The sequence below is a fragment of the Metopolophium dirhodum genome, chromosome 1 (assembly GCF_019925205.1).
Source record: "Metopolophium dirhodum isolate CAU chromosome 1, ASM1992520v1, whole genome shotgun sequence".
NCBI lineage: Eukaryota > Metazoa > Arthropoda > Insecta > Hemiptera > Aphididae > Metopolophium > Metopolophium dirhodum.
This window is the reverse complement of record NC_083560.1, coordinates 50657103-50674785: the sequence shown is the minus strand read 5'-3', so window position 1 is coordinate 50674785 and position 17683 is coordinate 50657103. Positions and strand designations below refer to the sequence as shown.

Sequence of the window (17683 nt, the reverse complement as noted above, 5' to 3'; positions counted from 1 at the left end):
CCACTACCTTCAAACAAAATCACTCAAAATATCCAAAAAATATTAAAATTGACCTCAAAAAACATCGAACTAATGTGGGTACCATCCCACATAGGTATAACCGACAACGAAATGGCAGACAAGGCAGCTGACCTTGCAACCAGAATCATCCCCCATCCAACAATCTCTGACCTACTGACTAATGACATCCAATCATCCATTAATCACGAAATATACTCTAAATGGCAAAATTAGTTGGATACCGTTCCTCCCATCAATCTGCTTAAAACAATAAAGACAGATACAAAGAAATGGATCCCACTACATCAACAGAAGACAGAAAGTTACAATCACAAGATGCAAATCAAACACTCATTCGCCACTCACTCTTTCCTCATCAGCAAAAATCCTCCACCCACATGCGACGAATGCCATGCCGACCTTTCAGTTCAACACATCATCCTAGATTGCACGAAGTACCGGGACATAAGAAACAACTTAGCAATACCTCCGAACATAGAAGAAGCACTCAACGAAAACAATATCATTAAAATAATTACTTTTTTAACGAAAACTAATCTCATAAACAAAGTCTAACAATGTAAAAATCTTTTTTCGTAATCTTTAAATCTTAATACAATTTGTAATTTTTTATTTTTTTGTATTTAATTTTACTCTAGACTAATGACCTGTGATGTTGAAGCATTGCTTCCAAAATATAATATATAATAATATTATACGTAATATAAACTGCGATTGTTCCAAAAACGATCGCTAAGAAGCTAAATTATCTCAAAAAGCAAATACTTATTTCGAAATTATATTTTTATTTTGTATACAATTTATGCAGAATTTGATTGAGACATTTTATGGTGTCATTTTATTTTTTTTTATTCAAATAGTGGTTTGTTTGTATATACGTACATAGGTTTATACAATGTAGCTACAAGCTAATGATGGCATTGTCGTACTCACGGGGGGGAAGGTGATGATCCATTAGGTTTAACTCCTCCCACAATTGGCCATATTCTTACTAGCCTGTATTTTTGTGCTTCAATAGTTTCCAGTAAGACTCACTTATGGTTACCTATTTGAACAGTATATTAACAGATAGTGAACTTACATATGGTAAATTGCGAACACAGCATAGTAGGTGAATACAAACCTATATTACTACATTAGTAGGTATATCTTTGAGGTTGAAAAAAATAATTATACAGTGTATTTTAGGCTTAAACTGTTTTTTGAGTCATAAATATTCTCTCTATAGTTATCAATTACTAAATATAAAGCTTGTAAACTGTCAGCATTCAATTGAAATACAAAAAATGTTTGTAATGCAACATGTATTTATGTGTGCAACTGTATAAAAGCACGCTTGATATTTGTTGTGCAAATAACTTTAATGTCATTAATGTAAACATTATATAATCAATAAAATGTACACTAATTTATTAAAAACACATTACTAGCAGAATATATGATACATATTAGTTTATTATAATTTATAAACAGCTTTTTTATGGTGTAGGTACTTAAATAAGTATTAATAACTCCGACGGTATCTGCGAATAAAAATTTAAATCTTTATAATATTATACACAATTAATAAAAATGAACTTTTACAATTCTTTACTTTTAATTAGTAATATTCTTATCTTAACAGTACAAACACAATCACAAGCTAAAAAAGGTGAGCTTTCTGTTTAAATAGTTTATTAAAAAAAAAATATTAATTAAATGTCTGCAAACGTATTTGACTTTTTTGTAAATATGCTGTTGTATACATACATTAGTATTCTGTATGTAAGATTTTATAATTTGTTTTTAGGTTCACTTAAATATACTTTATACTTGTTTGTAAATATTAATATAATTGTTAAATTGTTAATTAATTTAAAAGATGGTTATACTTAAAATTTTAAAAAGCATTTTAATATTTCATTGTATATAGGAAATGATAATTTCAGTAGGTATCTACTTCCTATATAGTGGAATATTTAAAGTTTCTACAGTCGATATATTTTGACTTATAACAGAAATACATTGAGGATATAATATTATATAATTATTACGTTGATGGTTTATACCTTGTTTATACTTAATACAACTATCTTACCTATTTCGTTAATATTTAAACTTGCAACGTTCAAAAAAAATTTAATAAATGGCTTAACGCTTTTACATTTTTAAAATTCTAGTATAAACATGTTATGATAGAGATCTTGTATCAAACTTTTTATCATAGTTGTTAAAAGAAAATCATGAATTATTAACTTCAAAATAATTTGTAAATTTTCATGATTTTTAGATTTTAGTCAAAATTTGACATCTAATGCTTAGTTAAAAAAAAAAAACAGTAACTATGTATTTCAAATAATTTTTTATTTGCTACATTTCCCAATTATTTATTCACAAATCATAGATAATTCGAAATAAAAACTGAAAATGTTAATTAAAAAGTAATGTGTATATAATATATAATATTTTACAACTTTTCAAATTTTTGATTCTTTTATACATTAGATTTTTAACCCTTCAACCCATTCGTACTTACATAATATATATATAGTTACTAAGATAAAGAAATAGGTGCCTGACAATAAAAAAAAATTGGACTGCCTTAATTATTGTGATACCCCTATTAAAATCCTCAACTAATTTTCTTATGTTGTTATATTATTACATTCAACATAAATAGTAAATTTAGGACATAGAGCGCACTAACGTAGGTATACACCAATACACTACAGCCAGATGTCAGCCCATTTGTCGGTAATAGGTTAGCGCATTGAACAAATGGTAAAAAGGATAATGATAGAATTTCAGTCGTTTTGATTATTATCTACTTATAACCTATTTAATATCCAATATCAATCGACGCTCGAAAGAACAACTTGTATAGGTATGTAATTTCTAAGTTTATTGTTTTTATTATAAAAATAAATTAGTAATCACATATAATTTTAACTTTCAATTTTATTCAAAAATAATTGTATAAAAATGTTTTTATTTTTAAAAATTGATAAACAATACTCAATAGTATAATAAGGTAGAAAGTAGGTACTCTGTTGTACAGTAGGTAGATTACGAGTGAACTTCTTCATTGAAGATAAAGTCACTTTAATAGTTTAATGTACCTATATTTGTTCAATTTTAATTCAAAGATAATTGATAAGTCATTGCAAACGAAAAACGATTCTGTTCCAAAATAGACCATCAGTCTATATAATATTAAGACGTATATTTTATGATATATATTTAAATTGCTATTAAAGTAATTAATATTTTTATTATAGTATTATGTTAAGTTGATAATTTTTTTCCGAAAACATTGCAGTTACGTTGTGTGTATAAAATATAAAATAATATACGTTAAAAGTTTCATGGAAGTACACACGATTTTATTTTTAAATTACAACAAAATAACTAAGATCGTTAAAACTATTTCGTCCAAATGTTAACTTAAAATATCTATAAAAAACATACCTACCTTGAATTTAACTTTTAATCCTTAGCTATAAAAATTTAATATTCCATAAATATTTACCTAAAAAATAATTTTTTAACGCCTGTGGGGGTACAGCTAATTATCAATAAAAACAGCTGATGAGGAATCTTGTATTAAATGTTAAAACTTTTTGACTTGGGAAATTTTTATACTGACATTTATAGAAAAACTAGTTTCGAAAGCTCACTCTGCTAGCGTGCTAAATCCCAGGTTTCTAAACCTTTTTTAATACAACGCAACGAATAATAATTCCACATACAATTCATAAATAAATAACTTAATATCAAAAATTGTAATTACGTCCTGGTAACTAATACGGAGTCGGACGGATGCTGGAAGGACGCTGGACGAACACAAAAGGGATAAATGTGTTCTAAACTTGGTTAAAAACCTAAAACTAAAAAATACATTTTTTAAATATAAATTGCTCAAAAATATTTAGAAAATTATACCATTTCTTACTCCATTTAAATATTTGCTGAGTAATTCAAGTAACTAGACTAGAGTTAATCGTTTTTGAGTTAGGTATACCAAACAAAATAAAAACGATTAAGTCAAATACTGCAATTTTTGCGTAAAAATTCTCGTTTTTCCACAATTTATTTTTTATTTTGTTCCAGTTACTTTGCAATTTTGCATTGTATCAAGAATATTTTAATTTTAAACTCTTAAAATATCAATTAGATTCAGTTTTTATCTGAAACCACCCTCAAAGTTTAAAATGTATGTAATTTTACTGCCCTAAAAAGATACCCCAGACACAAAAAAAACACACATCATTGTAAAAAAATACATTTATCGATCCGTTCAGAATCTAAATTGAATTGTTTTTTTTTAATTAATAAATATTTACAATTTAAATAGATACTATAAAGTTACGATTTTAAAATAATAATTTAAAAATATATATAGGTAGGTTTTTTCTACATTTGTTAAGCTTTGAAATAAAGTTATTGATCAGATCGAGTGCAGTTCGAATATAAATTTTTTTGAAATCGAGTGCATTTGAACATTTTAGTTAACATAAGCCATTTTTATTCATGACCCGATTTTTCCGTAAACTAATGTCCTTCATTCAAACTTAAGTTCACTGAGCGTACAATTTTATATTTTTTATTTGTTTCCAAACAAAGTCTGGTAACACAGCAAGTTTTAAGTGTCATATATTTAATTTATCGTTTAAAGTGTTTGTAGTTAAAAATTCTGTCTGCGTTCTAGGTATCGATACCAATGCTAGAACAACTGTAACTATTGCGAACATTATTAACAAAATTTATTTTGGCTTGATATAATTCTAAAAAGTTTGTACCTATTAAACTAGGTCCAACTAAGTTCCTAACTACCATGCATTTAATAGGGAATTTAATATTTTCGAACACAACAACTGTATTAATAATACCAAGTAGTTCTAAATCGGAACCGTTTGCCGTAATTAGCTTTACGCAATCGATTGCCTTTGGAGTGATTCCTACTGGTAAATTGTCAGCATTAATTATAGACGGAGTGGCCCCTGTGTCTATTACAAAATTATGTTCTATGTTTTCAATTTTGTCTACTACCTCAAGTCTTTGACCTGGTTCGAATGCTGCCGGAAGCGAGGTCGGATTACACGTCGTTATACATTTTTGTATCGTATTGTCATTATTTTTTTGCTGTTCAACAGTTACTGAATTTTTACTTGCGAATTCGTGATGAATATTATGGTCACTCATGACTGCTACTTTTTTTTCATTGAATAAACTATCTGTATTATAATCGTCTATGTCAGTGTTTTTATTAATATCAATTTCAATATGCTTATCGTTAATTTTTAAGTTTTTTAATTGTTTTGGAATTGGAAATAAGGTTTCGTCATTTTTATATTTTTTTTGCTATTATTGTTTCCAACAATGTTGTACTAGAAATGTTATTGTTAGAATTTTTTTGCTGGCACAGAGGGAGTCTAACCAGTTTTTTTGATTATTATGAAAATATGTTTTATTCAAATTATGTGTATCATTATCAGGCACCTGACCGATAGTGTGCTGATTCATCACGTTATTTACGTCTACATTATTTTGACTGATACCATTTGTAGCATGCGATGGATTTTGATAATTTTGGCCTACGTTTTGTTCGTTAAAATTTGCACCTTGATTACTATTATACACATTATTTTTATAATATTGCTGACTTTTTTGGTTAGGCCTATTTTTATACCTATAATTCCACTTTGGTTGTGTATAGCCATTATTACTATTAAAATGATTTGGAGGGTTATATGTATTTTTTCGATGGAAGTGTTTATTAGGATCTATATATTGATTCGGTCTAATTTCATTATTTGTGTTGTAATTATTATTTGGATAAAAAGTATTGTTTGGGTGATAGTTTTGATTACTAAAATTGTTGTTTGGATTAAATGAATTATTTAAATTCTGTTTTTGATTACTATAACTATTATTGTTATTATTGCATGGGGCGTAATTGCACATATTATTATTGAATGCATTGTTTGGATTATTTTGAAGATTGTAATATGGGCTAGGACTATTCACATGCATATTATTATTAAATTTCTTTTTCTGGTTAAAATTTCTATTACCATTGTTAATATTATTTAATTTAGATTTTAAAAATTCATTTTCTTTCCTAAGAGTGTCAATATTTACAGAACTTATATTTTGAAAATCTGTGTGCATCAACTTCGAATTTTCTATTTTCTTTAAATTAATTTCCAAGTTGTCTAAAGTGTCATTATTCATAATAGTTACGGTGTTATAATATTCTGGTGTAAGTGCCTCTAATATTATATCAATTTTCTCGGTCTCAGGAATGGTGAAATTTGTTTGACTGATTAAGTATAAAATATCTGCTAAGAACTCCGATATTGTTTCTGTCGATTTTAATTTTTTATTTCGTAATTTGTTTCTTAACATACGATTCCTAGCCGGCGATGCAAATGTTTCCTTAAATATTTGTTCTATTTCATCAAAAGTCGGATATAAGTTATTAATTATTAATGTCTTGTATAATTTATAAGCGGAATTTTTTAAATATAATGGCAAATAAGTTAGTTTTATTTGCGGAGACCACTCATTAGCAGTAGCTACCACGTTAAAGTACTCGAAAAATTCTAAAACGCATTCATCGCCCGAACCGTTGAAAATATTAGGTACAAATTGTTGAGGTCTTGCCATTTTATTTTTCGTATTTGATTTAACTATATTATCAATTTTTGAACTAGCGTCCAATTTATTATTTTGATTTACCTCTACAGATTCAAATTTTAAATTATTCGGTTGCTCAGTATTTTTAATTGGTGAAAGTGATTGGTCTATTAAGAGATTTTCTAACTGTTGGGCCACGTCTTTAGGTCCAACCGTATCGGTACCCTTATTTTCTAATTCTACCTGTGAGTCTGGTTCGCTAATATTTTTTTCACAATGATTTTTCTGGCTATTATTGAAATCTAATGATAACTTATTTTCATTAAAGGTAAGATCTGCAGTACTATCGTTATAATTATCTTTATCTTCGGTATCAAGAAGTCCAACTCTAAAAGTTTTTATTGCTGATTTCGCGAGTTCCCTTAAGTGTAAGAGGGTTGACGATTCTTCACAATGTATGTTACAAAATTTTAAAAAACCGACTACTTTAGATTTATCTAACAAAAGTATCCACGATACCGTTTTCTGTGATATTATGAATTCAAATTTTTTTTCTACTGGTGTTAGTGCATTGAATTCATCTTTACTTAAACATTCGACCTCGTATAATGTGCAAAGCGTAAATTTTTTAACTAACTTAGTCGATAAAGGTATCTTTCCAAATTTCGAATTGTCAAAAAAATCTCCTAAATTAATCTCATCGATTTGTCGTAATATGCCGATCAATTCTGTTGCATTTATTTCTGAATTAAAGTGTTCATTAAAAAATAAAATATTTAATTTTGTTACTTAAGCAATCTGATTATTAGTATTTCGTTTAATATAAAATTTGACATCCGTTAAGAATTATTAGGCCAATAACTTCACATAAGATTCACATGACACCCAACAATAATATCACAACACAAGGGGTGTACCTTAGAATCGAAATTTTTCTCGAGAAAAAACAAAATATAATTTCCAAAAAAAAATCGGGACTCCAGGGACGGGTGCCTCCACCAACTGTAACGTCTCCTCTTCACCTGGGCTCTTACCCGTTCCGGTGTCATTCTGTTTATATTAACGAGGTCTCGGAGACTCGACCTCGGTGTGTGATATAATTACTAGGGATCAGGGTTACCTTATGTGAAGCAAGTACTCAACGTAATGTATATATATATAATATATATATATCTGTTATTGATATATTATTATTATTTACTACAAGTTACAACATTGAAAGTATACTTATAAATTATAACTCCGGGCTACCGATCGGACCATGGTGTGTCGTGGGTGCCGATGTCCAAATGTGGGTTGAGCTGGTCGTCCGCAGGTCCTCTTCAGGTCGTTGTCAGTCCTCAAGTTCCTCTATCGACCACCGACTATGACTCTTCATTCTTGACCATCCAACTATCAACCGCCGACTATATTCTATCGACTACCTCACCGTAGACTCTATCATAACTGACTCCCGCCAGGCGTCCAGGTCGGTTATTTACACGATGTGAGCTAAACATCGCGTCAGCATAATATATATTTCATATATATATACACATTTGTCATTACTAACACTCAGCATATTAGCCGTGCTCAACGTAGGGAGTAATGTACGATGTCGATGACGATAATCGTTACATAATATATGGTATAAAATATGAGTTTATTTTCAGGCCCTGGAATAGCAGCCTGCAATCATCCTGGTTTTATGAATGCGGAATGTGGTTTACTGGAAGTCGACATTTCATCCATACCAGACGCTTGCACATCTATAATTTACGATGGGGTTTTCGTGGATTTAAACTATCATGTTTATGGTGATCCTTGCGCGTGCACACATGCAAAAAGAGTTATAGGTAATATTACTAATATTACTAAAATTAACATATATATATAATATAATATTTAAAGTCGAATAGTTACGACGTTTAAAATGTATAAACATTATAACTAAACTTAAATTTTTGGGGCTGATTGTACGAAAATTAGACAATGTAGTGTCAAAGATTACATGAAATTATTTTCATATAATCTGTAGTTGTATACTTGCATGTAGATAATATGAAGACCCCGGTGCAAAATCCAAGAACGTACATTTTTTTAAACATAAAAAACTATCTATCTAAAAATTGGTAAATGAACCAAAAATTAAAATCGTGGTGTTATTATTTTTTAACAATAAGATACATTGATTAAACCCATTCCCTATGTTTAAATTTTATGATCATGCCAATATCAAAATTTGAATAGAAGTGTTGGGAGCAAAAACCAGTTATGTCCAAACGTATTTGGTTCATTCACCCAATGAAAAAAAAAATGGATATATAATGTTTTAACAGATATATCCGGACATATCACATATATAATATGCGGTAATTGCACATAATAGATATTTAAAAATCAGTTTTTATTATTTTATTTCAACACTATTTACTGCACCAATCGATAGAGACTTTTTTTCTGAATATTTCTTATTTAAATGTTATTTTTGAAAAAAATGTGGACATATTTGGTTATTGCACCGGGACCTTCAATTATGAAGTCGAGATTGGAAAACAAAGAACTCAATAATGTAACAATTCTGTTTTAAACAAGATTAAAGGCTGGATGAGACAGTACTTTGAGGAGTACTGAAAAATGTGATTGCCCTAATGTATGTAATGAAATAATAATAATTTAATAGGTACTGATTTAAAAATTATGTATTCCGATGAATAAACAATTGCCAACACAAAAAACTGAATTAATTGCATTTCAAGTTTTAATTTAATTTAGATTTGACATTTTTTATTCACCGTTTGTAACTGCAGTCTTTTATAATCTCTTCGAAATGTATTGTACGTAGAATATCGGCGTATATCTAGTTCTGTTCCATCGTTGTTCGACTGTGAAAATGAGCGATCAGTGGTAGGTACACTTTCTTCCTTAAGAATGGGCTAATGGGCCCATAAGCCCATTTTTAAGTTAAAACAATTCGGAAGAAGCATAATCGACATTGGGAAAATCAAGAATCGTATTATTTTGTACATTGATGTAGGTACATCATGGTCCCTCGTGTAGCCACGGTCATACTAGAAATGCGTTTACATTGGTAGAGTAGGTACCTATGAATTATAACAATTACCAATAGTTGTGTAACAATAAAATTAATCAAATAAAATATGTTTGGCAAGTAATTTACTGTCAATAACAATGTTACAATAATTAATATAATACCATCGTCGAAGCATAGACATTTTCTAGTAAAAAAATATTATAGTTAGGCTAAAATTAGTCGAAAACGGTGGACCTAATAAATTTGTTTCAATAAGCGGTGAAACTATTACCTACCTACCTTGAACGAACGGCTAACGGATCAAGAGCAGTAGAGTTAAGCGAAATACAAACTCAAATTGTTGGACTTAGAGGGTTGGTTGTTACAAATTACGATACGTAACATATTATACCAGTTATGGAATACGTTCCTATAGCAGTCACACTTTTATCATGCTCAGTCCGAAACGCGTTCCGACAGAGCACATAGTCCTTGATCCGTCCACGTTAGCGCATTCGTAGTAAATAAATCACTGATCCGTGTGCAAACTAGATACAAATTTTTGGATTTAGATACGATTTTATGCCACTTTTTCAAAAACGCTATCATGCGTAATGGCCTAAACAGCCTAATAGTTATGGTAGTTATGGTAAGAAACCTTTTGTACATCATAAATTAATAAAATATTTTTATAAACGTAGATTTAAAAACAAAAGAAGGTTATTGGATGTCATTCTCGAGGCTGGGCGAGTTAACGATTTTTTTTAACTCGGTAAGTTAAGTTAAAAGTTACTCGTATTTTTTTTGGTTAACTCGTTAAGTTAAAAGTCAACTTTGAAAAAAGAAGTAACTTAACCTAGTGTAAAGTTAAAATTTGCTAATTTGAAAAATAAAAAATTCCAGAAACATAATATGGTTTATTAGATAGTTTTTTTTTACGCTCGAGAAAATTACTGGAGAAGTTTAAAATGATACATCAAAGTAAAAACTCATTCAAACATTTGCATTATTCTTCAGACAAAAATTAACTTAATTTAAAAAATTTTGAACTAAAATTAACTTAAACTTAACACGTTAATCTTGAAAAAAAGTAACTTATTAAGTTAAAGGTTATATTGAACAAAAAAAGTAACTAGTAAATTAACATAACGTTTTAACTTAATTTTAACTTTTAACTCGTTAATGCCCAGCCTTGGCCATTCTGTTCTACAATATGTCATAAGTGGGTCACTGTATAATGGATTGTATTAAATTTGAATTCAATGATATAATATCATTATATAAGAAAATCGATTCTGAGTGAAGACAGTTTATCAATCTGAATATATTATATTGTTATTATATATTATAGTCTGTAAGTTGAATTAATATTATAGTATTATTATTTTTGTTCGTTTCTATGGTGATAAACAAAGCGTTAGAAATAAAAATCCTGTTTTTAGCAGTTTTTCGTAATTTGTCAGTGGTTTTTTCCCGTGACATTAAATAACTATTGAGAATATCGAAAAATGACCTTTTTAAAGTATCATTTTGATCCACTTTTCTAATAGACAAAAAATATATAATGAAATCGAAGTACTCTTTCTGGTAGAAATTTTGTATACGGAATAAAAAATAAAAATAAATAATCACCATTGTAAAACCACTAGGTTCATCACACCGCTCAGAATCTAAGATAATTAATTAAGTTCATTCCAAAATTGATGTGATGTCCCCCTTTTAGGTTAGTGACCTAATTAGGTACGGGATTATAATTTATAATATTATATTGCTTAATGGTTAATCCAATCTTGAACAAGTTAATGTATAGTCATTCAATTAGACTCTAAAGTCTAGATAATAGAATAACACAATTATATTATCTACTTGATATTAAAGATTTTAATATATTATCATGTATTTATGTACTTTGTAATTTAAATAGACAATTTAGACAAAATATTGAAGGCTAAGAGGCCTACATATGTATACTACGGCCACATGACTCAATCGGAATGGACTCAAATGCTTGCTTGCGAAGCTTGTAATGGAGGAACCAACTCATTAGATGAAATGAAAGGCTTAAAGGCCTTTTTGGACGAACATCCAGGAATCACTGGTCTTATTCTAACAGCTTTCGAGAATGGCGTAACAACATATTTACTTTAAATTTTTTAATTAATAAAAGCATATGTTCTAATTTTGACTGTAGGGTATTCAAGCTGAGATATGTAGGTATCTAAATATATATTATATAGTTACATTTTAATTATTTTTTGTTATACAATCAAAATTAATTTTACAATTCTCGCAGAATCTCCATAGCATGAATAAAATAAATTGTATAATATTAAATCAAACTTTGATAGAATATATTATGAAAATATATAGAACTTATCAATTATTTTGTTCAAATATATTATAAACTTAATTTTATTGTACCTACACTATTGTGTTTAAATCATTATTCAATATTCATTGATTATTGATATCATGACGGGCTATACGTTTATAACTCATAAATTATAATATAATCTACCATTGATAGATTAACTTACTCATTTATTAAGGGGAATCGATACCGTGATTTTCTGTTTTTGTCTAACACACGCGTGACATAGTATTTTAGACATGTTTTTGACAGACATTCCAATTGATCTATTGAAGCGATAAGAATTCTGAAAACAGATTTGAATTCGTCGTCAAGTCTACTTGAAATCAATTTTCCTACATTTTTGATACTATCCCCCAAATTTCAGAAAACGTCATATTAAAAAAGAGTATTTAAACATTTTTGTATTTAAATTTTTGGAGAAGCACTTCATTAGATCAATTGATATGTTTGGCAAAGAATCCGTCAAAAATCCTATGTCGCGCGTGTGTTAGACAAAAGCAGAAAATCACGGTATGGAATCCCCTTAATAAACATTATAATTTTTAATATTATTAATTATACACTTAACATTTTAAATGGATTAAAGTACTTTGAAATTTTTTTGTTTAATTTTTTCATAAACTATATATTTGTAATTTAATGACCGAGAACAGAACGCTTTTCAGCTATCAAAACTTATAATATTCCATAAAAAAAAATTAAACTAATATTTATTTTAACAATTTTCTCTGGTTAGAAATATGCCATAGAATTTCCAGGATATTCTGAAAATTTAAAAAAATATCTTGAGGTGATGAAAACGTCTTTTCCTCAATTGGAAATTGGTATCGAAGTATCAGGAACATTTCTAGTGGATCAGTTTACCGCTCCAGTGATACCTTGTGAGTATCTATGTTAATTAATATGATTTATAAAAATAAAAGGTTAAGTGTGTATAAACTCAAGTCTTAAATATATGTACTATATATAGGATGTATCTTTTGTCGTTATAACCATAGATTTCTTTTCCTTTAAATATCGATAAAATTGTATTTGAATAAAATGATAGCCATATTTGAGGATGACACAGCTTTACTAGTTTTACTAGTATACTACCCTCCAATAATGATATTATATTAGCTGCACACTATTTACAGTATGACGCATAACTACATCGCAACAAAATATTTTTAAAAAAATTAGAATAATAAGTAGTATTTAACCAATGAGTAACAATACATAATATCAACTGGTTTTTTTTTGTTTTAATAAAAAAAAAACGGAAATCTGTTGAAGCACAAAAAAATTCAATCATTTTAATAAGGATACCTCTTTTCTTACACAAAATTATATATTTATTCCAGTCTTATTTTACGTAAAACTATTAATTAATTCACTAAACTTTAGATAAGCCATAGAGCATTGCTAATTTGATGATCCAAAATTGATGACCATTTATGCATCAATATAAAAGAGCTGATTATTAATAGTTGGTAATACAACTGTTTTCTTAAGACATTTTCAAATGTCAATTATCATGAACAAATTAGTCTTGGTCCAACGACAAAAAGTGCAGTCTATAGTATAATATAATATAATATAATATACAAATATCGGTTTCATGACTCACATGTAAATTAAAAAATATATAATTTTTATTTTAAATATTTAAAAAAGGGTTGGACATCAAGGTGATAGCTCCTGTAACGGATTTCTTCGTTATTTCTCTACTGTTTCTGAATGAATGCACTAATGACTTGATAAGTACTGGAATAGCTCCAATGACTTCAAAAAGTACAAATTATACATTGGTATTGAAGCATTATTGTACACAAAGTACAGAGTTGTATCATATAATCACTTCTATTTTTCTAGGAAAATTTAAAATGTATCTTACCGCAGGCATCTTTTCCAAAAGAAAAAACATATTTTAGATATAAATTGAACCCTTCGTCCGATCCCAATGATTCAAATACTAGATGTAATTTGACTATTCAAAAGGTAAACAAATTTAACATAAACTAATAAATTACTTATAATTAGTCAAGTTATTACTATGATCATATGCTATTTCGCATAAGTAGTGGGGTAAATTAATGTTTTATGGGAAGGGGAGGGGATAACTGGACTCTCTTTCAATTGTTTTCAATGCTAAATATTATGAAGCCCAGTCTAAGCCCAAAAGACTCGTAGGCTTGTCATAGATGTTCGTAAACATTCTTCTCGCATTGTTAAATGAAATGTTTCGGCTGATGCCGAATTTACATATACAACCAACACGTTTTCAAATGTTCAATAACTAATTTAATTTCCTCAAATGATTTCCCACATCGCATATTTCTTTGTAAAAATCTATATTTTTTTACGCTACTTGGCTTCTACTCGCTACATTATTTGAGTAATAATAATTATCATTTATTATCGTAATATCTGGTACATGTAAAAATATTTAAAATATAAAAAAATATCTAGTAAAAATAATTATAAAAACCAGATTATTTGCAACAAATTGCCACATGAGAAATCAAGTGAATATCCAAGCGTGTGAAAAATATGAATTTCAAACAGTCATAAAAATTTGATTTGAATTGCTTGTAAACATTTTATTTTTTGATAAAAGTAGACAAACTTATGACAAATTTTGTATTACATTTTCAAATCTTAGATTTAAATAGAAAAATTGTTATGAATTTCTAACTCAAAATTTCCAGAATTTTTAGTATTTTGTCAATATTTGACCTTTAAATGCTTATAAAAAAATTATGACTGGACTTTAATATTTTTCATCTGTCTTTGAAACAAAATATTAGGAGCCTTCTATTTAATTTTCAAGCTTTTTTACCCAACACATAAAATTGTATTGATATTTATAGAATAAAAAACTAAAATTCTAATATAAACAACCAGTGAAAATGTCTTGTATATACGTTAATTTGTTTCAGAATTACACAAAAAAACAAAATCAAAAATGATTTTAGGTAAAAATTCCCGTTTTTCCTTTATATTTTTTTGTATTTCTCGGTGCTTTGAAAACTATTGGGAATTTAAAATTGAACTTCTCAATACACCAACAAGATTCACTTTCCGATCGAACAAGATACTGCTGAAAAAAATTGATGCAGTTTTACTATTTTAAATGATGACTGACAAAAAAAAAATGCACACATTATTGTAAAATCAATAAATTTATGATTCATTGCTCCACTCAGAATCTAATAATGATGTTGTTCTATTAGCTACTGAACACCCACATTAACCAATATTTACTCGAATAATAACGGTTATTAACACCCAAACGTTTGTTTAAATCTTTTCTTTGGATGTTATAACAACTAAATACATGCAGCACCCAAAATCCAAAACCCGATTAAATGATTCGGATGCAAAGCCCTACTAAGAATATCTTTGTTCTCTCGTTAGATTTTACGATATTTTCATTTTTGAGTAAGTTATCTTTGTAAAATATTTATAATTAAAATTTAAAAAAGGTGGATAAGTGGATGTCACTCTGCTGTACAGTAGGTTACAAGTGGGTCACTGTAATGGATGGTGTTAAATTTGAATTCAATGATATAATATCATTGTAAAAAAAAAAACGATTCTGAGTGAAAACAGTCAGTCAGCCTATGATATTACCAAGGATATTTGATGATATTATTGTGAATAAAGTAATTTATATATAACCTATTTACGCGGAGCCTTGTTTTAAATTTTAAATCCTTAAACATAAAAGTTAAACATTTTATAAATTTTTAACTACAAAATATTAATAAATTATAAATTTGATAAATGTTGTGAAAATTTGAACTTTAAATGCTTATAAAAAAAAATTTTAACTATGTATTTTTAATATTTTTCAACTGCTATTAGAACGATATATCAAGAGCCTTATATTAAATTTTCACGCTTTTTTACTCAACAAATAAAATTTTATTGATATTTATAGAAAATAAAACTAAAAAAATTGAAAACTGACAATGTCCGTAAACAGCTCAAAAAGAGTCAAAATAATTTTATGGTGTATAGAAAATGCTAATATAAACATTCAGTCAAAATTTCATGTCCCTACGGTCATTTGTTTTAGAGTTACACCAAAAACCAAAATCGATTTTCTCGAAAACAGATTTTGCGTAAAAATTCCCGTTTTTCCTTAATTTTTCTTTTGTTTTTCACGTCGCTTTTGAAAACTACTGGGAAATTTTTACTTTTGACCCCAATGTACCAACTAGATTCACTTTCCTATCAGAAAAGTTACTGTTGAAGAAAATCCAAGCACTTTTACTGTCCTAAAAGGTGATGACACACACAAAAATAAAAAAAAAAACACACATCATTGTAAAATCAATACATTCATCGCTTCGCTCAGAATCTAATACTCAAAATACGCTCAAAAATAAAAATATTGTAAAAATCAACAGGTGACGAATGAATACAGATAATGTTATTATCTAGTTAGATACTAGTTCAATTCATTATAATGTTTAAGCTAACAACAAAAAATTGAAACCTTATGAACACAAATTTGCTGTTTTGTCTATTTATACCACAAGGAAAAACATGAGTGTATGAAATAATATAGGGATGAGTGTTGTAATATTATATTTAAGAATTATCTTGTCTTATTATAATGGCACATCAGTTTGAAAAATTAATATAATAGAAAACTAGCTGAATTACCTAAAAATGTTTACCAATTTGTATAGAAAATTATTTAACTTTGTATAACTATTTAAAATTATAGATGTGCACAAATCCGTCAGATACATGTCTTTTTTGTTCAGATACTCTGGAGTCATTTAATGAAAAAGTAATATTTTTTTGGTAAATACAAATATTTATTGTATCTATTTTTAATAATTTAAATGTTTAGGGTAAATTTGCCAAAGACAACGGAGTTGGATTCTTTACTTCTAATATAGATATGAATGATCCTACAAATCTCTGTAAATGTGAAAAACCATTTGCTTCGTTCTACGCTCTTCTAGATGGTTTTAATGGTATTACCTCGAAACCTTGTGATCTATTAATCAGAAAATAGCATCAACAAGCTTTGGATAATATCCACAAACAAATCATAAGATAATTTCATGTTAAACTTTTATTATTGTATTTCTGGAAACTTACATGACCGATGACAGACCCCACTATTTTTTTTTAAAAAAGTAGAAAAAAAATAACAGGTAAATATTGTGACCAGAATAATTTTATATTTTCATAAAATAATTTTTTTTTAAATCACCACCAGAAATTAATTTTAAGTTATGACCTTAGTATTGGTAACAATAATATTATATAAAATACATCTTATTTAAATAAGGTTTATTATTATTTATTAGCAAAATTCAAAAAATATACTAATATATTATCTACTAAAAGTTTGTTTTTTATTGATAATCTTGTAATATACTATAACATACGATCCTTAAGAACCAGCCCCGTCAGCATTCTATGCTATGCTGGAGAACTTCCTCTTAATCTACTCAGAACAAAATAAATATTAAATTACGGAATTAAAATGAAAATCACTCGAAACCACATAGGATACAATAACTTCTTCAAGAACCAAACCACAAACAGAACATTTTCAATTAAAACCATCCATACATGACAATTTCTTCAATCTGATCAATAAACTCAATATACACACATCTGTTAAGATCTAAATCACAACTTTACAA

General features: G+C 27.8%; 1 protein-coding gene across 1 annotated transcript; it reads left to right on the top strand.

Annotated features, from left to right (window-relative positions):
* The first annotated feature begins 1582 nt into the window (after positions 1-1582).
* On the top strand, positions 1583-17177 carry LOC132937480 (uncharacterized). The gene is made up of 8 exons (XM_061004303.1): positions 1583-1672; positions 8292-8474; positions 11577-11779; positions 12763-12907; positions 13683-13816; positions 13881-14006; positions 16747-16812; positions 16876-17177. Exons 1-8 carry the CDS (start codon positions 1594-1596, stop codon positions 17041-17043), a joined length of 1104 nt encoding a protein of 367 aa, XP_060860286.1. The 5' UTR covers positions 1583-1593; the 3' UTR covers positions 17044-17177.
* The last annotated feature ends 506 nt before the right edge of the window (positions 17178-17683 follow it).